The sequence below is a fragment of the Saccopteryx leptura genome, chromosome 5 (assembly GCF_036850995.1).
Source record: "Saccopteryx leptura isolate mSacLep1 chromosome 5, mSacLep1_pri_phased_curated, whole genome shotgun sequence".
NCBI classification, from domain to species: domain Eukaryota; kingdom Metazoa; phylum Chordata; class Mammalia; order Chiroptera; family Emballonuridae; genus Saccopteryx; species Saccopteryx leptura.
The window spans coordinates 153,558,860-153,583,681 of record NC_089507.1 but is presented as its reverse complement, the minus strand read 5'-3'; the positions used below and the strand labels follow the sequence as shown (position 1 = coordinate 153,583,681).

Sequence of the window (24,822 nt, the reverse complement as noted above, 5' to 3'; positions counted from 1 at the left end):
TTAGCCTTACTTTTTTTTTTTTTTTTTTGGTTGTTTACTCTTTGCAACTAGAGTCAAGTTGATTCAGTCACAAGACAGATGTTTCCTTCAGTGGAAAACGTGATTTAAGGAATTAGCAGAAGGGGCCAGAGAGGACAATTACTAAGCCAAATGGCCGAATCTATTAATTTTCATCCCCAAATGTCATGGCTCCTTTCCTGGCAAACTGGTGAAGGCCAGTTCTTTGGAAATGAATTGAACCAGAATTGAGTTACTGCGTTGGGGGCCCACAGCTGTCAGTTTGAACAATGTTTTACAGCTAAGAGGAATATCATTTAAAAAATATTCAGGATGCTGAAATTGATCTCCCACTTTGTTCTTGTTACAAACTTCTGTTTTTGTAATAAGTCCCTACCCAGACCCAGCCTGGAGTTTTTAATATGAGATGATATCGCCTCTTAGTGGAGAAAGTGCTTAACTGCAAGCTCTTGAATTTGCCCAAAGAAAGGCTGTCTTAACAGAGTTACCACTTTAATAACTCTTAAACTAAACAACTTAATTAATTACTTTTGAGAGTTATTGTGAGACATAATTGAGATCATCTGTGAGCAGCACTTAAAATTGCAGGGTCACCTGATAATGAGGATTTGTGGCAGCAGAGGATTGAGGGAAGTAATCTTGAGTTTTCAGAATTCCAGGTTCAGAGCCCTGTCCTCTTTGACAGGTAGGAGAGGTGGCGGAAGAGTAGTGTGACCTTACCTGGAACAGGCCCGTCACCGCCAGGCCACCTGCCAAGGGGCCGAAGGTAGTGAGCACCACTTCTGAAAGAGCGCCGAGGCCTCTCAGCCGTGTGTGTGCTCCCCATGCAGGAGTCTAGTGAGAGGAGCAGCCACAAAGTGGGACCGTAGCCCTACTTGGTGAAGAGACACTGCTGTTTCGCCATGCCTGTCCCTGACACTGGACTTGTCCCGCTCGGCCTCCCAGAGGTGGTCGGCAGGCGCAGCGGCCAGAACCCGCCTGGAGGCCGTTCCACACTCTTCTCTGTGGACGAGTCTCCGGCAGTCTCCCCTAGAGGCAGGAGGCAGTCTGTGCTCAAACCCTGCTGTCTTTCGGGAGTTAATTTGGGCATCACTTTGGCCATATTTTGCTTTTCTGGTGACTCAAGTTTTCTTTATTTTAATTGTCAAGCATAACGTGAAATCCCTATGAGTCTGTTTCTTCATATGCCTGAAACTTGTATCATTATTAAACTAGCTATGAAAGTAGGGGAACACACTTTCCCCCCTCCCTTCTTTCCTTCTCTCATTTCTTTCATTCCTCCTCTCTCTTTTCCCCTCTCCTGCCTACCCATCCTCCTTCCTTCCTTCTCTCTAGGAAAGTGGCTGGGACCCGGACAAGAGGGCCTGGAACATAGATTTTGGCGTTCACACCTTCATTTCTCCACTCATTGTTTTTCTGTTTATTCAGAAACACACATTCCCCGAGTGACCTGCTTTGGATTCAAACTTCAGTCGGTCCCAGTTCCCACCCCGGGTGGCACCCACCTTCCAGGAGGAGAGGCGGACAGGCAGTCGTCCCAGTTCCCACCCCGGGTGGCACCCACCTTCCAGGAGGAGAGGCAGACAGGCAGTAGTAGGTCCCAGTTCCCACCCTGGGTGGCACCCACCTTCCAGGAGGAGAGGCGGACATCCTGGTGGCATCCACCTTCCAGGAGGAGAGGCGGACATCCTGGTGTCACCCACCTTCCAGGAGGAGAGGCGGACATCCTGGTGGCATCCACCTTCCAGGAGGAGAGGCGGACATCCTGGTGGCATCCACCTTCCAGGAGGAGAGGCGGACAAGCAGTCGGTCCCAGTTCCCATTCCCGGGTGGCACTCACCTTCCAGGAGGAGAGGCGGACATCCTGATGGCACCCACCTTCCAGGAGGAGAGGTGGACAGACAGTTGGTCCCAGTTCCCACCCCGGGTGGCACCTACCTTCCAGGAGGAGAGGCGGACAGGCAGTCGGTCCCAGTTCCCATTCCGGGTGGCACTCACCTTCCAGGAGGAGAGGCGGACATCCTGGTGGCACCCACCTTCCAGGAGGAGAGGCGGACATCCTGGTGGCACCCACCTTCCAGGAGGAGAGGCGGACATCCTGGTGGCACCCACCTTCCAGGAGGAGAGGCGGACAGGCAGTCGGTCCCAGTTCCCACCCCGGGTGGCACCCACCTTCCAGGAGGAGAGGCGGACATCCTGGTGGCATCCACCTTCCAGGAGGAGAGGCGGACATCCTGGTGGCACCCACCTTCCAGGAGGAGAGGCGGACATCCTGGTGGCACCCACCTTCCAGGAGGAGAGGCGGACAGACAGTTGGTCCCAGTTCCCACCCCGGGTGGCACCTACCTTCCAGGAGGAGAGGCGGACAGGCAGTCAGTCCCAGTTCCCATTCCGGGTGGCACTCACCTTCCAGGAGGAGAGGCGGACATCCTGGTGGCACCCACCTTCCAGGAGGAGAGGCGGACAGGCAAGGCTGAGAGATAGGACTGAGGGAAGGTGTCGCAAGAGGACTCACAGAGCACTGGCAAGAGACAGAGGCAGGGGCTTCCCTCTCCCCCCCACCCCCACCCCGCCCCAGACCTGAGGCAGGCATCACGGCCACAGCATGGTAGTGTGGTAGGTTTGCCTGGCAGGAAACTACTATTAGAACTGGTACACGAGCGACATCGGAAACTGGTTCCACCATTTCAACATAACCAGAAGACAGACCCGCCCCAGATCTCAAAGCTGAGCCTGTGACAGCTGTTGCTCTGAAGGCCCTCATCTCCACCTACCCCTCCGAGAAAGTGTTCTCAGCATCAGGGAACTGCGTCCCCTCCTCCAGCTCCCGGGCCTCCCTGTCGGTTTCTCCCTCCCTCTCTCCCGCCCCACTGCCCCATTCTGCATGAACCCCCCAGATAATTGGGGACACGGTGAGCCATCTCCTTTCCCTTATGCACCCCCTTTCCCAGAACACTTCCCTTTACCCAGATAGTCGTCTTTACCAGGACCTGCCACTCTCTAAAGCCATCTTTGAACACGACTTCGTGCCCTGGGCCTGATCCTAGGGCACAGCAGGAACCATGTCTTATTAGTTCTAAGTCTGTCCAAGGAGCAAGCCGTGTATTTGAGAGCTCTCCATCTTTCTGTGCTCTGTTAAGGACTGTGCTGGCCACAGTGTGCGGAACGATGCTTAAGACCTGCCCTCAAAGAGTTCAGCAGACACATATGTATATTATATTTTTGATAGAGATATGTAGAGTATATACAGGGGTGGGAAAAAGTAGGTTTACAGTAATTCAGACAAAAAAAACCCAGGCAGGTTATGATTATTACAAAGCTTTATTAACTCAAGAGAACGTCACACACTGTAGACCTGCTTTTGCCCACTTCTGCGCATTAGAGCCACAGGAAGGAGGTCAGTTCTAACGAGCACAGACGCGAGGGTGAGGAGGGCATTAGATTCCAGCTGAATTTCATCCAGGACGAAGTGAAATGTGGGTACACAGATAACCCGACAGAGCCAATGCGATTTTTCCAGCTAAACAGAATTTTGTCATCCTGGTAATTTTTAGACATTTTGAAAAAGCTTATTACTTATTCCAACTAAATACAGCCATTTCCTGGGCCACATAAACAGACCCCCAGGACCTTGGGACGTATATTAACAGCGTTGTTTCATCATCTTGTGGAATTCTTTGCAAGCCGTTGAGCATAGCTTTGGGATTGGCAGATTATCCTCACCCTAGGGCCTTAATGTTACACTTTTACTACGTGATTGCAATGAGACCTGATTTGGGCTGCTAGGGTTGGGACTATGGCGGGTTCCTCTATTGCTTCTCAAATTCCAAAGGAAAAGAGTGAATTAAAGACATCAGATTAGACCTTTGAACACACATGATAGATTCAACCAAGCTGTGCAAACCAGCATGGCCCAATCCAGCTCCCACTTTATTAAATACATGAAAATTATTTGTAGTTAGCCTGTTTATGCATTTCATGATATTTGATGCTTCTAACAGGAACATAGGCTTGAGAACAATTTCTCGTTAGTAGTTTAAGCATTCTACCCAACTCCTGAGCCAGTGTCTTTTCGCAGAAATAAATTCTATAGCGCTCCCGGACTGTAGCCCTGGCCAACTTTTACATAGCATGGGACATTCATAAGTGCTGGGACTCTGTCTTTCCCATCCTTCCCGGAAAACTTGAAATCTTCGGGCTTCGGAAACAAGACCACGACTGCTCTGCAAACGTGCTGTTAGTACGCAGTCCTGTTCCTGAAGTGGGAGCTGTGTCCCATTTATAATTCACTTAGCTCACAGCTTGGCACTAGGTCATCTGAATATGTGTGTGTGTGTGTGTGTACATATATACATATATATACATATCATATATATATGTGTGTGTGTGTGTGTGTGTATATATGTGTGTGTGTGTGTGTGTGTGTGTATATATATATATATATATATATATATATATATATATATATATATATTTGGTCATTGTTGACCATTCTCATCGCATAAAGCTCTAGTCTATTGGAACAAGGAGGAGTTTTTCAGGTTCTTTAGCCAGTCCTGATGAGTTACAGGTGATAAGGATGAGACTCAGAGAAGGAGAATGACCTTCCTCAGGGTCCTATAGCAAATAAGTGACTGAAGTGAGAGTAGGACACAGCCTGTGACCCCTGCACACTTGGTGGCATCACAGAGGCACTACAGTCATTGTCATCGTCCTTGTCCTTCTGGCCCAGGGTTGCACTTAAATGCTCTGAACCACGTAAGGGGCCACTGCCCCCTGCTCGGGAGGCTGCTGCTCCTGCTTACTAGTTCCCAAGCTCCTATCACTCAGCCCTCAGCTGATGTGACCTTCTCTCCCTCTACTGCCCCCCCCAATGCACTTTGTTTTTTTGTAGTTCCATGGTGTATTTGTCCAGGGTGTCCCTCACTAAAACCATAGTCACCAACTATGCACTTCCCCATCCCCAGAAATGACAACTTCTCCCCAATTTTTATCCAAATCAGATGGCATGACCAAAATATCAGATGTCCTGAGACCTCTCATCCCATGGGATATGGAAGAAGAAGCTTATGTTTGTTGAAAGAGAAGCTTCAAGGGGTCACGGGGGTTGTGTTCATGAATGAATGCCTTCATTCACTGGGTATGGAGTTCTTGCTATGTGCCAGGCCCTAGTTTAGAAGTTGGAGGGGCCTATGTCCATGGTCATAGAGGTTAAAATAATAAAGATAAGGAGTGACCAGGGGATGGTGTAAAGTACTATTTTGAACCGGATAATTACACTGGGCTCTGCTGAAAAGTAAATCTTTAACAAAAACCTAAAGAAAAACCATGCAGATATTTTTGGGGGAAACATTTCAGGTAGAAGGACTAGCAAGTGCAGAAGTCCTGTGGCAGAAACATATGTGATAAGCTCAAGAAAGAAAAATGGAGGAGACCAGAAACAGGGACTAGCACAGTGAAGGAGGGAGATGTCAGAGATGAACCACCTTGGGACAGCATCACGTTGGGCCTTGTTGACTAGGAGAAGGATCTTGTATTTCACTCAGACCAAAGCAAGACACCTTGAAAGGGAGGTAGCAGACCAGTGACATGATGCAGTTTGTAAAGCATCACTGTAGCTGCCACATAACAATCGACTGAGTGGCTAGGAGTGGTAACGAGCTAGGAGATCTGTTTAGGGGGCAAGTAGGATACTCTGGGCAGGAGGTGGTAATGGTGTATAGCCTGCTCTAGGGCACCAGTGATGGAAGGTGTGAAAATGATCCCATTTAAGATCTATCCCCAAAGTAGAGCTGATGGAACCTATTAGCTTGGATATGGTGTGTGAGAGAAAGAGAGGAGTCAAGGATAACACCTATATTTTTGGACTGAGCATCTGGGGACATGGAATAGGCCATAATTTTTGTTGACTCAGATAAGAAAGACTTGGGAAGCGACTGATTTTGAGGGGAGAAACCAAAACTTTAATTTTGAATGTGTTAAGTTTGAGGTGCCTAATAGAAGTCAAATCATCAGTTGGATGTATGAGTCAGGTGACAGTTAAAATCTGGAAGTCACCAGCCTACATACTCTATGGTAGTATTTAAAGCCCTCACAGGTATTAATGGTTACATAGGAAAGAGGAATTCTTCTTCATGCCCAACGGGAAGAGAACAAAGGCCAGTAGGTCGAACAATAAAAATTACAACAATAATAGTGATTATGGCAAGTACCATTTATGTGTCTGGCTAACTACATATATTACCTTATTATTCCTAAAAACCCACTCTTGAAGAGGTTGACTTTATCCCTGTGTTACTCATACTGAAGCTCAGACTCAAGGGAGGTTAAGTAAATACTGTTAAATGCATTGATTAAGACCATCCAGCTATGGCTGAACTGGGACTCAAACCCAAGTTCATGTTCTTGGTGCACACTGACCACCAGCAGCCAGATCACGGCTCAGTTTAGAAAGTTCCTTGGCGTGGCCTTTCTTTCATCTTTGAAAGATACAGCTCAGCTGGGACTTTCTGCCAGCTCACCCCTCACCTTCACACTGAGCCTGTCCCAGAGGTCGGGTGTGGCAGACACCAGGCAAAATCGTGCATGTAGGTAACAGAGATGAGACCGTAGGAAGATCAAGTCCCGTTTCTGCTCTAACTGCTGGCTGCAGTGTAAGATATTCCCAGGAGGTGCAGTTGATTTCTTTTGCCAATTTCACAGGTCAGATGACAGTGCCTATTTTGTGGAGGCAAGTGGAGGGGGGTAGGGATGCAGGCATTCATCCGCACTGGCCGCGCGGCGGCTGTTGTACCTGCCACTCTCTTTCTGCCTGCGTCAGCCAAATGAGTGAGGTGGACTCCATCTCGGAAAGTAAGATCTGATCTGAGGCATGAGATGATTAATCCAAGGTTCTGTAGCTAATGCCTGTTACACTTTGGATTGAACGAGGCTTTCCAGACCCTGAAACACATGTCTGTTGCACAATGCTTCTTAAAAGGGGGAAGAAGAATCTGGGATTTTGAGAACACAGCATGTTGTCTGCTTTGTCATCTGAATATCCCAGCATGCAGTTCTGTGGATGGCCAGCAGAGGGGACCACACACCCGGCTTTCTCCAGCCCACGGCTTGAAGCCATATTGAATGAGCAAAAGTCTGCAGTAGACTCTGAGAGATCTAAACGTCTCCTTGGCAGGAAATCCGTGAGGAGCACTGCAGGGTTGTGCAAACAGCCTTCAGCCTTACAATGTCCGCTTGTGTGTGTGCACTCGGCTTCTCCCGTGTTGCCCACAATGCTCTGTTTTTTTGGATAATGGGGCTCTGTGGACCCATATGCCTTGTCATGCAAAGGGAGTGACCTGCGTTTGTCATAAATGAGCTCTTGTATGATTAATAACCATGTGAATGAGCCCACAGCAGCCGTGTAGCACTGGGCTTCACTGAGGCGATGGTCTGATCAAGGGCTTTCTCCCCACGCTCCCAAGCTGCAGTGCAGAATTTATTGTAAAAGGGAAGCAGCTTGTTTGCACTGTGGCTGCACTTTTTTATATGCAAGACAGGAGGTGCAGTAAATTCACCTAGTGCCTGCCAGCTATGTCACTTAAGTCCTTTACCTGCATTATCTTATTTGCTCAATAACGATACTGCAAAGGAAGTGTTATGATTTACCTTTTACCGATGAGGAAAATTCGAAAGAATAGACCGACTTGCCCAACGTCTCCTCAGCTCATGCTGTTTCTGCTAAGTGACTCCTGGCCCCTTCCAGTGTGATCTGTGATCCACACACTCGAAAACACCGTTCTCATCCTGCCCAGTGTTGGCGATTTGAAAATAGATGAGAAATTTCTGTTCCCGGACTTCCATGTACCTGTTGTAACTCCGGGAATTATATGCAAAAATGTGTGGGTCTGATGAGAAATTTCTGTTCCCGGACTTCCATGTACCTGTTGTAACTCCGGGAATTATATGCAAAAATGTGTGGGTCTGTGCATATGTGCATATCTCTGCGAACGCTGATTTTCATCAGATTCTCAATGTCACCCATGGTCATAAAACAACAGAATCACATACCCAGAAATGTTTTTTATATTTGTGGTTATACTTATTTTCTCCTCATTATTCCCTTTACCAATGACTGCCCTTTCTCTGCTCGGTTTGGTCGCGATTGGCAAGGTGTTATTGTCACTGTGCAATGACTCCTGATCTAACACTCCTGAGCCATTTCAGGGGACATAAATGATGAGGGGAGACAGTTCTGGAAGGAATTTACAACAAGGAAGGTTGTTCATCCAACATGGGGGATGGGCCGTAGATTTCTGGGAAGAAGTGCTATTTGACCTGAACCTTGAAAGATAGATAGGACACACCAAGGCCACAGAAAGGGGAAGGGCATTCCAGCTCAAGGGAAAAGCATGAGCAATGAAAGCAGAAGCGAGAACAAGAGACACTGGAGCACTTGGCACTGTCCACATTCTGGTGTGACCAAAGTACAAAGCGTTCAGAAGAGCCGAAGCTCAGACAAGAGCGTCAAGGCACGTTTTATGGCCCGGAACACCTTGTAAAAAATTGTGCATCTTCATCTGACAACCAGTGCTTGGAAAGTGTTTGTGCTAAAACACTCCTTCCTTCCAGGCAGCTCACTCCACACCCCTCTCGGCCATGGAGTCCGCTGGGGAGCTGCTCTTGCAGCCCTGAGCAAACGCTCACCCCACCTGCCACTCCTGACCCAACTTCCGTTGATGGCCTTCACCACTTGCTTGGGGTTCAGGCCAGGGCTTTTATTTTAAAACGTTAGTTTGGTTTGCTGTGAAGAGTCCATTGAAATCCAAGTGATTGCTTCTTTTGGGAACTGGAAACACAAGCCAAGGCATTCTTGCTTCTGTTGAGATTTCAAGGGAAGTCCCGGCACGCTGGACCTCGTTGATGTTTAAGACGTAAAGAAGCCTGTCAACATCCCTTGAAATTCTTCAGGATTGTACAATATGTGAACTGGCTTCTATTGCGGTTTTTGCTGCTTCTGTGATTTTTGACACAGCCAGCCCTCCCCCCAAAAAATAAATTTGACCTGGAGAATAATACCCCCAATGCTTTGACCCATCAGTTTCCAAACCTCCTTTGGTACAAAGCTGAGTCCCAGTTTAAGACAGGTCACCTCTGAAGACCTAGACTTACAAATGAAGTCAGTCTGGGGCGGTTGGAGTCCCTCCGGGGTTCTGACTTCCTAGGATGACTCCCTCCAATAGCACCAGGCCTTAATCTGCTAGGTCATATTTCACCACCTGACAGCGAACTACAGAGGCAGAGACACTTCAGGCACAAACGCGTGATACCACTGCTCAGAGAATGGAAGGCAGGCAGAGACAAGAGGAAAGTCTTTCTTGCTCGCTTTCAGTTCTATCGTAAGAGGACAGCAGTGCAAGAGGTTTCATTTGGAGCACTCACCGCGCAGTGATGTTTCCTGCACTGTACCCAGAGAGCGGCACGTGATCTGAGGCGTTTAGTGTATCTGGCATCGGCTAGTGGGAGGCGAGAGAGAGGTGAGGATGGTGGCCGGGGGCTCTAAGGACAGACCGCAGCAAGGGGAAGGGCCCAGAGAAGAGGCAGAGCTAAGGGCGACATGGAAAATTAAGTGGATCGAGTTTGGGGAGAGAATGGATCCAAGGTGTACAGGATGTGTGGAAATCTCCGATGATACTCGGTTTCTGGCTCATTTACTGAGATGGATAATGATGCCTGACATTGAATGAAGGAGCAGGAGGGCATTGTGGGGGCAGAACTTGCGGGTGTTAGCTCCTCACATTGCTCTGTTTGCAGGAAGTTTACCTAGATGGATGGGCCTGGGGTTGGGGGTGGGGTTAAGTTCCAGGCTAGAGGTTGAGAAGTCCTCAGCATATGGGTGAAAATTGGAGTCCAGAGGGTCTTATCTGGGATGGTAAAGAAAGACCATTGAAGATTAGCGTTTAAATGTCAGCTAGAGGAAGTGGACACTTAAGAAGGAGCAGAGCGATGAGAAAGGATCAAGAAGACAGGGGCCCTCCCACATCTCAGGGAGTGGAGTTTGACTGACATGCGCTCGGCACGCCTCCCCTGCACCTCCCACTCTGAGGCAGGGGGCCTTTTTTTTTTTTAATTTTTTTTATTTATTCATTTTAGAGAGGAGAGGGGGAGACAGAGAGAGAGAGAGAGAGAGAGAGAGAGAGGAGAGACAGAGAGAGAGAAGGGGGGGAGGAGCTGGAAGCATCAACTCCCATATGTGCCTTGACCAGGCAAGCCCAGAGTTTCGAACTGGCGACCTCAGCATTTCCATGTTGACGCTTTATCTACTGCGCCACCACAGGTCAGGCCCTCAGAAGAAATTCTTGAAAAAGGTTTGTGATCCAGAAGACCAGACAGTCTGTTTAATCCACATCACTGATGGCAAGAACAGTGCAAACTCGGTACCTTCTCAACAATTCCTTTCATTTTCTAGACTGAAGTGAGGCCATACTTGAGGTGAAACACATCACTCGCTCAGCATCACTCAGTAAGCAAAACACCTTTCGAGGACTCACACTGAGGTTCCTGGGCTACTGGCTCTGCAGAGGGTCTTCCTCGCGAAAGTTGGCAGAACTGGCCTGGGTGGGCTGACCCCATCGGTCCTCTGAGGTGAGGAACAGACATATCAGGCAGTTTCCTCATAACTACATTCTTCATTTCACAAGTGGAAGGGGACAAACTCACTGATGACTTCCCAGCAGCGAGCTGGTCCAGAACTAAGCCCCAGTTTGATTGTTTCCATGTTTACCAGCGTTTGAAATTGTGTGTGGGGGTGGGGGGAGAGGGGGACATTGACGTTCATTCCCTAAAAAAGCATCTTATTTTGCCTTCATTTCTTGGAGACATTTTACTGTTATAATATTAAGGCTTAGGGGAAATTAGCCATGATAAGGTAATAATCTATTTTAGAAAACTGAACTAAGATATTGAGAGCGCTATTTTCAACCTGCCCTTAATTGTTCGGCTCCCTAATGGTGTGTGTGTGTGTGTGTGTGTGTGTGTGTGTGTGTATTTTTTTTTTTTTTTTAGAATTCCCATGGATTGCATTACAACTGGACTCTAGCAGCTTGTATTCCATGGGGAACGCCAAGCCCTTTTAAGGGACACTGTAGTATTAATGATCGATGAGAATATTCAAGGCATTTTCCCATTTGAGTGCCATTACTTGTAGTGTTAAAACATTTTGAAAACACATTTTAGCCATTAACTCATTTTTATTGTCAGATGAAAGTGCTTAATAGACTCACTCTACTTCAGTTTTCTCCTTCATCTGGGAATGAAATCATCTGTTTGATTCTTGGCAACACACTCAGCCACAGAACAAAAAATCCTTCTGACTTCATGGCGGAGGTGGCAGATGGAAGGGGCTTCCTGCCTAGCCGGGCCACCTAGTGCTATGGACCTGGCTTAGCAGACTCAAGCTCTTGGAAATGATAAACTGAGCAACTTTATTACATTGCTGCATTTCCCCCTGGAAAAGCAGGTGCTTAATGTCATTTAAGATGCGTGCCTTTACTTTAATGGAGAAGTATTTCTCTCTCTCTCTCTCTCTCTCTTTTTCTTAGTGACAGAGACAGAGATAGGGACAGATAGGGACAGACAGGAAGGGAGGGAGAGAGATGAGAAGCATCAATTTCTTCATTGCAGCACCTTAGTTTCTCATTGACTGCTTTCTCATATGTGCCTTGACTGGTGTGGGGGGGGGGGGCTACAGCAGACCGAGTGACCCCTTGCTCACACCAGCGACCTTGAGCTCAAGCTGGTGAGCCTCCACTCAAACCAGATAGATAAGCCTGCACTCAAGCCGGTGACTTTGGGATTTCAAACCTGGGTCCTCCGCATCCCAAGCAACGCTCTATCCACTGCACCACCACCTGGTCAGGCAAGAAGTATTTTTTTAAGCAGCCTGTCTTGTATATGGTTTTGCTTATAATTCAGAACAATTAAGTAGTGTGCATAAGGGGGTTCATCGGTTACCAGGAGAGCGTCTCTGGGCCGCATGAATACCAGCATATCAGGGCTGTGCCGTGGACAGTGCTGATAGTTCGTAGGAGGCAAGTGAGAACAGCTGCTTGCCTCACAGGGCGGTGTGGGGCATCTGCAAGCATCTGGGGTCACGTCCTGGCGGCTGTCATGATTTCTCCAACTCTGAACCTTGTTGATCAGGTTGAAAGGTAGATTGTCTTAATAGCCCTCCTAAAATCACATCCAGTCCCCAGAACATTCCTGCACCAGAACGAGACTGCTTTTCTCCATTCTGCTGGGCACCGTTGTAGTTTGGAGGTCAGACTTATGGTAAAACTGGGAAATTTCAGGTAGCAGTTGAGGGGCGCAGCTGGAGGCAGTTGCCTGAGATGGGACCATGTCCCTCTGTGACTCTGCTCCCGTACAGAAAGATATTTGTATCAACCAAGGCTTCTTAAACCCCAAATATTAAGTCATGGATAAAGAATCTAAGTCATTGATTTCTTAAAATCTTTGCACCAGGGATGCTAAATAGTATGGATTCTGGGAGGTGTCGGCCCATTCAGAGTGCTAACAACAGCCATGCCTTCTGATAGAGGTACTGCCTTTTACCATCTTAGACCTTAAGAAAAATATTGCAAAATAAAACCTGTGGGTCTGCTGTTTTAATTTTTTTTCTCACCTTCTATTCTTTATTGACAGAAGGTGGTATTGGCTTAGGAATTCTCCATTCAAATAGTCACAGCTACAGAAAAAGGCTTTTTAGTACTCATTCTATTCATGAAAATCAGGCCTTGAAACTCCGGTGTGTGCAGGCAAAGGCCAGCACTCACAATGGCTGTGCTCTGGGCCAGTCTTTTGTTACATCCTGTTTATAAAGAACAAACAAATTGCCTCACAAACTATGGCCACCTCTTTTTAACACAAGGACTCGGTGTTGGCATCACTGCTACCAGAAAGCGGCTCTGGAAGCTGGTTTCATACTCTGGGAATACAGCTAATGCTATTATTTAATTTCTTCCAAACAAAAAACAGAGTTTAAAGTAGTAAAAAAAGTGTGTCTGTGTCTATGTGTGTGTACACAGGCACTTTAATTCTCTCCTCCTTTTTGGAACAGAAAATGTTTGCAGAGAACTATTTCTTTAAGAGAGTAGTTGTTTTCCATTGAAGAGTCTTAGAGCCAACTCCCTTGGAAGTGGTTTTGAGATCCAAGCCAAGAAAGTAGTCATAGAAAATACCATGTGTACACCCCAAATTATCACCCCTGGGGGATGAGTGCCTCCCCTGGCAGGGACATGTAGGCAGTCTTTACAGGCTCTGTTAGCCCTTCTACAGGAAATAGAGAAACACCCTCTCTCTATACGACTTGGAAAATCATGTGGAAGGACCCATTTCAAAGTTATCTTGTAGTAAATGAACCTTGAGGAATAAGCCTTCTGTTTTTGGAAGACATGTCGAGTCACCCAACTTTTATCTTTTGTTTTATTCTCAGTCCTAAAAACCCCCACCTTTAACTGAAGAGCTTCTCTGGGCCAACCCAGACTCCCAGCATCCTTACTGGCTGGGTGGCAGCTCACGTCTCCTAAAAGCCAACTTTTCCGAAAGACCCCACTCCACACGGTATTCTCTCTTCTCTGAATCCTCAAAGAAGTATGTCTCCCCTGTACAGGCCATTGAGCAGAGCTAGCAGGAAACAGCTAGGATTGAGAGCAGACCTCCCTATGTGGTCTCTTTCTAGCTTCACATTAGTAACTGATACACAGATGGTGACTGCACGTGTATGAGAGTTTTCTCAGGGGAGGATTATGGATACTGGACTATATCACCTTCTGCACTTCTGAGAACTGCTTGGTGTGTATTTTCATGCACAGTCATCCTTCTAGTATGTTCTTCTCAACCCATCTTTCTTATAGCAGCATTTAAAATTTTTTCTGTATACAGTTAGAATCCATGTGCATGGAAAATTGCAGCCTTGTAATTAGCTCTATTTCAAAGTTCAGATTTTTCAAGTTGATCCCTTACAAGCTGAGACATCTCGGTCACAAGTGAGAGAAATGTCTGGCAAAGAGCACAGCACCCAAGCATCAAATTGTGACTTTATAAACATGTGCTGAATGAATGAATGGGTGGCCTCCTGAAGAAGGCAGTTCAATGTCTAGAGCTTAAAGCAGTAGAAATTAGGCTATCTACTTAAATAATAACTACATTTGCTCCATTGTTTTTAGTGTGTGATGGCAGGTATGTAAGAAATGTGTATTTCTCTGTATATTTTATTCATTTTTGCAAATGCCTTGGGATGCCATTTTATTGAGAATAAAATGTGAATATTATACCTTTTCATTTTTACAGTTCATGAAATACCCACTCTCTTTACTACTTAAATGTCAAATTATGAGAGCCTCTGATTTGCCTGAGAATTGTACCAGGAATGTGTCCTCTATAGAGGCAAAAAGAGGTCTCTGAGGTTGTACCTCTGTGTTTTCTAAAATCTTCCTCAGAAACATTAAGAAATTTACCTTTCTGGACAGATATTTTAATAATACCCTTTCTGTTGTGCTCGTCCATGAACATGGTATGTTCAAACATAATCAAACAGAAACAAAGCAAAGCTATGATATTAACTGTGAAGATTCAAGGGGATTAGTGAAGGGGGGAAAGGGAACACTTTTTAGACCATACCTAAACTCTATCTCTTATAACTAAAATACTTTACTTTTATTGGAAATGGTGGCTAAGTTATTACTCATTTCCCAATATGAAGATGCTTTTTATAGGGTGCTAACACATAGTTATGGGGGTCCAGTGGTATTTGTGCATGTTAGTCAATATGGTCACCTCTTTAGAAGTTTATTTCTCATGCTGCTAATGATATTTGGTTTGTGTTGTCTTCCTAGGTTTGCTAGCATGGGAAACCTGCTCAAGGTCCTTACCAGGGAAATTGAAAACTATCCACATTTTTTTCTGGATTTTGAAAGTAAGTTTTAAAAATTAAAAGATAATGATGAAAACATTTTGCTTAATAACTTGCTAATAAGGAAGTTATAACATAAAAATTTTTTGTGATCCTTAAACATTCTACTTTCACTGCATTTCTTTTTGAGTCTTCAAAGATCATTTTCCTTTTTTCTTTTCTTTAACATTTAGGTACTAGGAAGTGTTTGCTAAATAAATATTCCGAAGCAAAAGCAAACAAACAAAAAACAAAAAAACTAAATGGAACATCTTTTAAAAAATATGTCCATAGTTTTCTTTGATTTTAGAAGTGATCAGATTTTGTAGGCTTAGCATAAATCATCATCAGGTATTTTTTCCTAATAATGATCATGCACTTCTATGTTATATTCCAAAGGAAAATAGTAGACATGGTAATTTCCACAGATTAATGTCAAGCAAGTTGTTACTGGACATGAAAGAAAAAGTGGTCAGTACTAGGAATAAGGCTGACAGATGATTTATTTTTTAGTCATTTTTATCTCTTTTTTATATATTATTTTATAATGCAACACTATTTCAGGATTGTGAATGGTTTTATTTCTTTTATCAAAACTTTAAATATTTTTCTAAGATAAAATGGCTTATGAACCATGACTAAGTACAGAGATTCATTATCTTGTTTATTTTTTGATTGAATGTATTTATAAATGAGTGACATATTTGTGTTTAATTGACTAAACTCCTGTTTCCACCTTTCCTCCTGTGTCCCCACATGCACTTTTTTTTTCTCTTTTTTTCTTTTTTTTATTTTTTTGAAGTCAGAAGCGGGGAGGCAGTCAGACAGACTCCTGCATGTGCCTGACCTGGATCCACCCAGCATGCCCACCAGGGAGCAATGCTTTGCCCATCTGAGGCATTGCTTAGTTGCTGCCAGAGCCATTCTAGCGCCTGAGGCAGAGGCCATGGAGCCATCCTCAGTGCCCGGGCCAATTTTGCTCCAGTGGAGCCTTGGCTGCGGGAGGGGAAGAGAGAGACAGAGAGGAAAGAGAGGGGGAAGGGTGGAGAAGCAGATAGGCGCTTCTCCTGTGTGCCCTGACTGGAAATTGAACTCAGGACTTCCACATGCCAGGCGATGCTCTACCACTGTGCCAACCGGCCAGGGCCACATGCACTTTTTTTAATTGCAATTCTATATAACAAGTATAGTCACTTTTAAATGTCATTTTTGCCAGTATTCACCATCAATTTCAGAATTTAATCTACTTTAAACTTTGATTTTTTGCTAACATCTTATCCATATTAAAAATATGTTAAATCTTTCTTAGATACAGATTAAATTTTCTAACAGACATTTTCTAGGTAAACGTTATAAGACTCTTGCAAGGTGTAGCAAGCCAAAAAGTAAAAGCTTTCTGGATTTATCTTTTCAGAATCTCTACTTGGTCTAAAATAACTTCTTGAAAATCAGGAAAAATTATCCAAAAACTCCTGTGTTCTGAAAAAGAATATTTAATGTAGATTATATTATTTATATTCAGTGAAAGACAACTCACTTCTGATTTAACTCATTGTGCTGCTGCTGCTGCTGTTTGGTTAGATTTGTTTGGATTTGACTTGGTTTGATTGGGTTTGGCTGGGTTTGGTTGGCTTTGGCTGGCTTTGATTGAATTTGGCTGGATTTGATTGGATCTGGCTGGGTTTGGTTGGGTGTGGCTGGGTTTGGCTGGATTTGGTTGGGTTTGGTAATGGGTGCACCTGAAAGCTCAAACCAGATTGATTTGTACTTCAGAAGGAATGGGCTTGTTTACTGATGGAACTTTTGCTACTTCTCTACAACAAACATATCTTTGTCATTAAAATTTATTTTAATTAATCTATAGATTTATTAATAGCTTTAAGAATTTTTACAGAATAAATTATCTATTATCTCACCACCCTAATTTTACTTCTTGCATATTAAACTGGTTCTTTCTATGGCATTTTACTCTGTTGCATCTAGAATACACAAAGGCCAAAATAGTAGTACAATACCCCATTCACTGGAAACTGCAGAAGTCTATAAACACCAAGGGGAGTTCCATGACTGTGCTTTTCTCAGTGCTCTAAATTTTACCTACATTTGTTGCTCACAAATGCCTACTAGACTCAGTGGCCTCCATTTGCCGACACTTATTCTTGGATTCTTTTGGCTTTCCATGCTTCCTCCACAAAGAGCAGTGTTGAAGTCTTTGTTAAGTCTAATTTTAAAAGCCTTTAAAGTGATAAAAGTAAAATCTTCAGAGATTTAAAACAGTGGTGGTTTTCTACTAGTGTTCTCTGGAGCACCAGAGTTCTGAAGTTGTGTCTTCAGCCATCATTCTATTCCAGAGTAGAGAGGGACCCTTAGTCATCTACAAAGCAAGGTGTCTCATGAAACAACAACAACAAAAAAAAAAAACAACCACTTTTGGTTTCTTGATTCTACAAATCCTATTTCCTAAAGGTGGTTTTCAAAAAAGAACCATGATGGACTAGAAGGGTAGGGAAAGAAGGCTGTTGTCATGATTTGCCTTGAGTCTGTAGATTTCAGCTCAATACAGTAACAGTATTTTGAGTATGTTAAACATCCTCAAAAGCCAGGTGACATTAGGGAGATAGGGCTAACCAAGAACAGTCATTGCCTAATGAAGTCTTAGGTGAGTACAGAGGACAATGTAGGCACACAGTTCAAAACACAGGATAAAATGAAGGGCTTAAGAGAACCACAGTGTGCCTGGGAATAAAGAGGAAGAAAGAGAATCCATCTAGTCTTAGGAAATTAAAGACCATGGAACGATCAGAGAAAACTTCTAGTAATAGGTGGCATTTGGAATGGGCTTTAAGTTGACCAGGCAGTGGCGCAGTGGAATGGGCTTTAAGAATGAGTGGTTTTTTCAGAAACCAGGAGAAGAGCTTTCCAGCAGATGAAAGTGGGGATAGAAATAGGAACGGTATGTTTGGAGAATAACAAGAAGCCCCAGTTGAAAGTATCAAAAGCTTGTTGAAAGGAAATGGATGCAGAAATGGAAGGCTGGCTTGAGCAAGAAAGGTACCCAAGCTCAGGACTGTAGGCCCCTAACTACTGTTCATCTCCGAAGAGAATAGCTGATATCACTAGGGGGAGACTAGAGATCATACAGTATCTGAGCAGAAGGGAACTTAAGGTACACTTATGCTTAAGACGGGGGCGGGGGGGGGGTGAGGTTTATTATTCAGAGGATCCAAGAAATAGGCTACATTGTAGAGGGAAAAGGATATCTTACCAAATGAGATTCTTGATAACAATATGGAAAGTGAGCTGCCCCACTCTCGGAGCTACTGGGAGAACAGATTTAAGATTTATTGCTTTGAGAACAGAGGCTGGATTGCAAAGAGTTAAGGAGTAAGCAGTGGAGGCAGGAAGGAAGGCTGAACAGCATGTAGCAATAGCTTAAATGAATTTGGCACCTCTGCTTTGAGTGTTGAATATTCTTTTTGAAGTCAGTGATGGAATATAATTGAACCAGGTCAAATAGATATAATTAAGCGAGGTCAAAATATAATACAAAATTAGACACATCTGTATTTAGGTTCCCAGTTGTGTAGATCTGTTTTAAACTCTTGTTTGACCTTTGCAGTGAGTTCTACACTTTATGCTCACACTTCTGCATAACCACTTAACATTGTTGTTTTTTCATCCTCTTTAAAGTATTGGGAGACAGAGGGGAAATAAAATGCAGCCTAATCTTTCATAAGTGATGCTTTTGGGGGGGATAGTGTGCAGAGAGATGTGTGCCTGAAGGTCTGCTAGTTGTTTAACTGAATCCACCCATTATGGCACCCAAAGTGGGCAGCGGGCATTATTAGCCTTTCAGTGAAATAGTTCCAGTGATTCCTAGACTGAGGTGACCATTAGAAACATGTGGCAGACCTTATTTTTGTATAGTCCTCTGAGCCTCTGCTTCTGATTTGATGCTGTAGTCCAAAGGGTCTGCTTTTGCCCACATTCTGAGTTTCCGAAGATTGGTCAGTTTAGGAACCACATTTAACTAGTGCATCCAAGTGAGGCACTAGCCCAGCCTAGTGTTTGGGACAGGGGAGCTAACAAAGCAACCTCTCGAGTTCCAAGGTCCAGAGCTGAGGTCACCAGCATTAGTCACAGAGGGCCCCTTTTAGCTTAGCTCCTGTCTCCCTATTATCCTTTGTGCAACAGGCAGTATAGAGCGTGCCGTAAGTCAGAGCTACAACTCTAGAGTGACACACTCCTCAGCCCTCACACAGTGTCTGTCTGCCTTTCAGTGGGAGGTCTTCAAGACACCTAAAAGTCCAAGTAGATGAAAATCTACATGTAATTATAGGTATGAATAATTAATTCCCCCTTTTTTTGGTTACAACATCTTCTGATGTATGATAGTTTATGTACTCATTTTCTTGTTGATGAATACCTAAGCTATTTATAGGGTTGTTTTTTTTGTTTTGTTTTGTTTTTGGCTATTTTGAACATTCTATGGGCATTCTTGTAGTATTTTGATGGGCATTATTTCTCTCGGTTAAATACGTAGCAGTGGGATTGCTTGGTCAGTTATATGCAATTTTGCAAGAAACTATCAAATAGTTTTCCAAACATGATGTACTATTTTCCATTTCTGCCAGCAAGATGGGGCACTCAGGCGTTCTACATCTTTTACAATATTTAGTATTGTAAATCTTTGTCTTTTTAGCTATTCTACTGGCTATAGGGTGGTATCTTATTGTGGTTTTAATTTGCATTTCATGGTAACTAATAATTTTAAATACTTTTTTCATGTGTTTATTATTTGCTTATCATTTTTAAGAAATGTCGTCTACTCGTCTTTCAACCATTTTTATTTAGATTATTTTTCTTTATACTACTAAGTTCTAAGAGTTACTTACTGTATTTAGGATACTTGTCTTCCTTGAGATGTAGCTTGCAAATATTTTTACTTAGTCAGTAGCTTACCTGTTTATTTTCTTAAAGATGTTTTTTTTCATGAACAGACGTTTTAAATTTTGATAAAGTGCAATTTATCATTTTTTCTTTTATACTGAGCACATACCATATCATCTTTAAGACATTATGGCTTACCCCAAGGTTCAAAAGATATTCTACTATGTTTTCTTCTGGAAGTTTTAGAATTTTAAGTTTTATATTTAGGTCAATGACAAATACTGAAATAATTTTTGTATGTATTTTGAGAAAGGTGCTGGGTTTATTTAAGATCATTTTACTTCAGATAGATTGCCTTAATAACCTTATCAGAAATTTGTTAACTATAATGTGTATGGGCCAACTTCTGGTCTTTCTATTCTCTCCCATTGTTTTATTGATCCTTTTCACCAATTAACACCAAAATATAACAAATGATAAGTTTTAAAGTTAGGAATATTAAGTCCTTCAATTATGTTGTTCCTTTTTAAGATTGTTTTTACTATTCCAGCTCTTTTACTTGTCTAAATAAATTTTTTAATTCATTTTCAATTTCTAAAAAAAAAATATCTTGTAAAATATTGATTATAATTACATTTAATCTCTAGATTGGTTTGGTAAGAATTGACATCTAAACAATGTTGGTTCTTGCTACCTCTGAATATGGTATATCTTTCCAATTATTTAGATATCTGTTATTTTCACTCAGAAAAGTTTTATAGTATTTTGAGATTCTGCATATCTTTTATTGAATATATCATTCACCAGTTCATAATTTGACCATAACAGTTTTTTTAATGCTTAGTGTTTGTGTGGTGTCTGTACCCTCTCTTTTCTATGCATTAATTTTTATACTGTGTTCTTGCAAAAAAACTGATAGTTCACCCTCACTTTTCATCCAAGCTGATATCTCCTTTTTAGTTGGAATGTTTAATCCATTTGCATTTAATTATTGTATGTACATTTAATTAATGTTTGTATTTGAACTTATCTTGGTGTTGATTTCCATTTGTTCTATATGCTCTTTGTTTTTTAATGTTTTTCTGCCTTAAGATTAAATCAAATAATTTTTAGTATTCTCATCTCTATTTTCTATTGTCTTTTTAATTGTGCCTCATAGCACTTATTTTATATATTATAATATACATCTTTAATTTATGGAATCCATCTTAAAAACATATTCTTTCTTTATGAAGAATTTATGAACTTTAACACAGTATGCCTCCAGTCACCACCCTTCCATACTTTATGTGAGTGTTACATGTTTTGCTTCTACATATGTGATAAACTTCTCTTGCAATTTTAAAATTTTGAACTCTCAGTAACCTTTTAAGTGTGTGGGAGGGGTGGTATCTTTGTGTTAATAGATCTTATGCTTATATCATGTTTTATCTAGTGTCCAGCATCGGGCTGGACATGAAGTATAGGCTTAAGAACTTTTATTTTTAAATTAATGCTAATTCAGTAACTATATTCAGAGCATCTCCTGCATCATAGACTCAAGTGAGAATAATAAGGGATTAGGCAGAGAGACACAGATGGATGACACAGGGCACATAAATATAGGAGCATCAAAAGAACATGACCACTCTCTATGTAAAAAAATACGTAATCTTATTGTGAAGATCAGATGCAAGTCCACTGAAGAGACAATAATACAGGTAGTAGTGAAATCTGTACTAGAACAGAGAGCCAGAAGTACAGGTTCCAGGCTGTGCTGAAAGCAAGTTTCTTAGAAGATAGTAACTGAAAATGATTTTTTTATAAGACAAACTGACCTTTGTGAGAATAATAGGAATGCCAAGAATAGTCATTGTGGAGATGAGGTTGTTAAGAAAGAAAGTCTAAAACCTAAAAGCCATTGTGCTCTCAGAAAGACTGAGCATTCTGATCTATTAGGATGCCATTCTCCCATTCTTTAAAGCAAAGAGGGTGTCAGATTAGCTGACCATCTGGGATATTTTGGTTGACACAAACCACTGCTTGCTACTACTGATCTCTTCTTTCATCTGTCCCTCTTGGGTACCCTCACATCTGCTAAGGTTGTTCAGAAGACACCAGATAATCTTGGAGAGAAAGAGGGAAATTTTTGGTCACTTTGCAAATGAAAAACAAAGAAGCCCTAGTTAAATGAAACAGACTTGGGAAGCTGTATATGAATCCAACACAGAGATTCACTCACAACAATTGCTTACATTTCTAGTACTTTTGCTTTTTAAGTGCTTTACCTCTCTGTCCACATCTACACTATGACTTTACAGGACTATACAGGGAGGAGACACGAGGAGATAGGGGGAGTCTTATTCGGGGGTTCTTGCCAGCTTCTCTCTCTACCAAGAATTAATCTGAGGCAAAGAGAGATTAATTGGTTTGCTCTGGGGTCTAACAGTGAGTGGCAAAACTGGCAATAGAATCTGGGTCGCAAAAAACTCCATTCTTGGCATTGCTCCTCCCCCCATGATATCTCAGGGATCCCATTGCATGTAAATGAAATAAACCAGCCTTCTAACACCTCAAACATCACTGCTCTTTGCAAACCCTCATTGGTTGTTCCATTGGAAAGGGCTCTGGGCGCTGGGATGACTAATGTTTCTGTACAAATAAATATGTCACCCCAGTCATACTTATATTTTTCACTGGACCTGTGCAATGTTATGTTGCTTCTATAAGCAGTTATACACCGTGCTATAAATCATTGCCATTTTACATCCCCAAATGTTACTAATAGATAGTTATTTACATCTCTCAGTTTACCCTGAAGGGAGCGGGGTGGAGGAGTGAGGAAGTGGGTTGGGAAGAAGAGCTATAGATTTAATTTATGGCTCCCTCAAATCCTTTTTTGCTGTATCTTTCTTGGTGTTTATACAACAGCTGGTGGTGTGAAGAGATAGTGACATATCCTATTGATGAAGTGCCAGGGATTCCTTCAAAGCCAAAGACATGTCCAAATAAGTTGTTATCCCCTCATGTTATCTTTGGTGAATCTGTTTGATTCTGGTCAGATTTTCTATGCAATCCCACATAGGTCGTTAGAAGAAGGTATGTGTGCTCCTGCTGCTGGTGAAGACAGAGTGCATTCTTAACTGACTGACAAAGATAAGGACCCTTTGATGTGGCAGCCTTGCTCTGGTTTGAGCCCCGATGTCCCACCCTGGGGTATGTTCCCCTAAAATGTTCAATCCCCACAAACAAAACACACAGCCGCCTTCTTCTCTGTCCCCACAGTGGAATGCCAGGCATTCTGCTTCCAGTAAATCTTATAGCCCTCCTTTGTCAAACCTCCACCTGACCCCATGATACCAAAGTGCTGAGTTCCTATCCACCTTCACTAGCAAACTGAGCCGAGGAAGGATAAAGAGATCCCCTGCAAACACATGAATATGGGTTTACCTCTCTTAATTGATGAGGGATTTTTTTACCATTAAAAATTCAAGGGGCTTGGAATCCAGCAAGTTCTTGACAAGAATCTATGCATTCAAGATTGCAGAGCACATGATACATTGTCACACTTTCCACAATAGCAAGTACAAGACAAGGATTTAAATCATCGCCTGGGGAATGCCCTGGATGGGCTGGTTCCAAGGCTCCTGGAAGTATTGGTTTCTGAAATTGCCTGTGTAAATCACAGGGATTTTTAACAGCTTCATTGTTAGATGGGAGCAGCCTGGCTTTATGTAGCCATTCTCAATTTTGATGAAATCATTGGTGATGATTAGAAGTTTAGAATGTGGTTCTTAAAGGAAACATCACAAAAGAATTCACTGGCAGCAGAGGGAAATAAAGACCTATTTTCATCAAGAATATTATTTGGTGGGCCTTGTGCATATGTGTATGCCTTTGAATAAAGGTCGATCTTTGTGTTAAAATAGAAAAGCCAAACCTGCAATTCAGAGTCTGTGTTGACTCAGCAAATGCTTTGGGAGGTTGCCGATAGGTTAAATAAAGCAACCTTTCAATCACGAATGCTTCAAGGCCTCTTTCGAGATGTCTTTCCTTGGCATCTACAGACATGAATTTTTAAAAATATGGTTACCAATATGGAGAATACTAAAATGTATAAACCCCAAAGCCTCTCAAAGGAATAGTCCAGAAAGCAAAATGATAACAGCCTTCTGATTGGGAGAGCAAACATGATTGCAGTTTTTCACTCAACAAATATCCTATTGGTGTGTGAACCACACCGAGGAGACATTGAGGCCATAGGTCAGTGATGGACAATTTAAAAACACACTTCTTAATGAAAGTGGGATGAGCTAATGTGATTGTAAGCAGATGCATATATCTTCATGGTAACAGTGAGAGACAGAACAGCCGTTTGAGGAAGAGACAAAGGGGAACATCTAGAAGTCATAAAATTTTTATTTGTATTTTTTTCTCTGCATCCCAAGACTTTCATTCTTCAACTCCTGGTCTATTTCCTTATTTGTCTATTGGTTTGTAATATGTCTATTGAGAGTCTCCAATTGGTAGGGCCTTATGGGGGCACTGAAGACAAGAGAGAGTACTGACTCCAAAGATTGCAGAATTCAAAGACAAGAAGGAAAATCATCATGAAGCATAGTGTGAGAAATATATTTAAATCATCCAGCCAACTATTCATTCAGCACATTTTTCCTGAGTGTCTATCACATGTCAGGCACTTGCTAGGCCCTGGAGAGACACTGTCCAGTACAGCAAGGCCAGAGCCCTAAGGTCTAATGAGTCAGATTCTCATTAATTAGTCCTGACTGATCATTGAGCCAGAGGTTAAAAGTAAGGTGAATTACGGACTTCACAAGGACATGGTCCAGTGCTAAATGTCGCTTAGGGTGACACAGTCCTTTCCCCATTTGAAAGGAGAAACAGAAAGATCACAGCTCCTCCCAGTCAACAGTCTTTACCTTGGAAATTAATGCCACTTGGGGTTTGGGTCCCCTGAGAATCTCACAAACCCTACCCCTGCCCAG

The 24,822-nt window shown here is 42.9% G+C and overlaps 1 protein-coding gene across 2 annotated transcripts in view; it reads left to right on the top strand.

Annotated features, from left to right (window-relative positions):
* CYRIA (CYFIP related Rac1 interactor A) overlaps positions 1-24,822 on the top strand; it is a 97,810-nt gene that overhangs the window by 52,682 nt on the left and 20,306 nt on the right. The window contains exons 3-4 of one of the 2 annotated variants that reach the window (XM_066386185.1): positions 10,466-10,641; positions 14,892-14,971. In XM_066386185.1, coding sequence (XP_066242282.1) covers positions 14,902-14,971 — 70 coding nt within the window. In that variant the 5' untranslated portion in view covers positions 10,466-10,641; positions 14,892-14,901. The remainder of the gene's footprint in view (positions 1-10,465; positions 10,642-14,891; positions 14,972-24,822) is intronic. The other variant, XM_066386183.1, reaches the window with a different exon arrangement.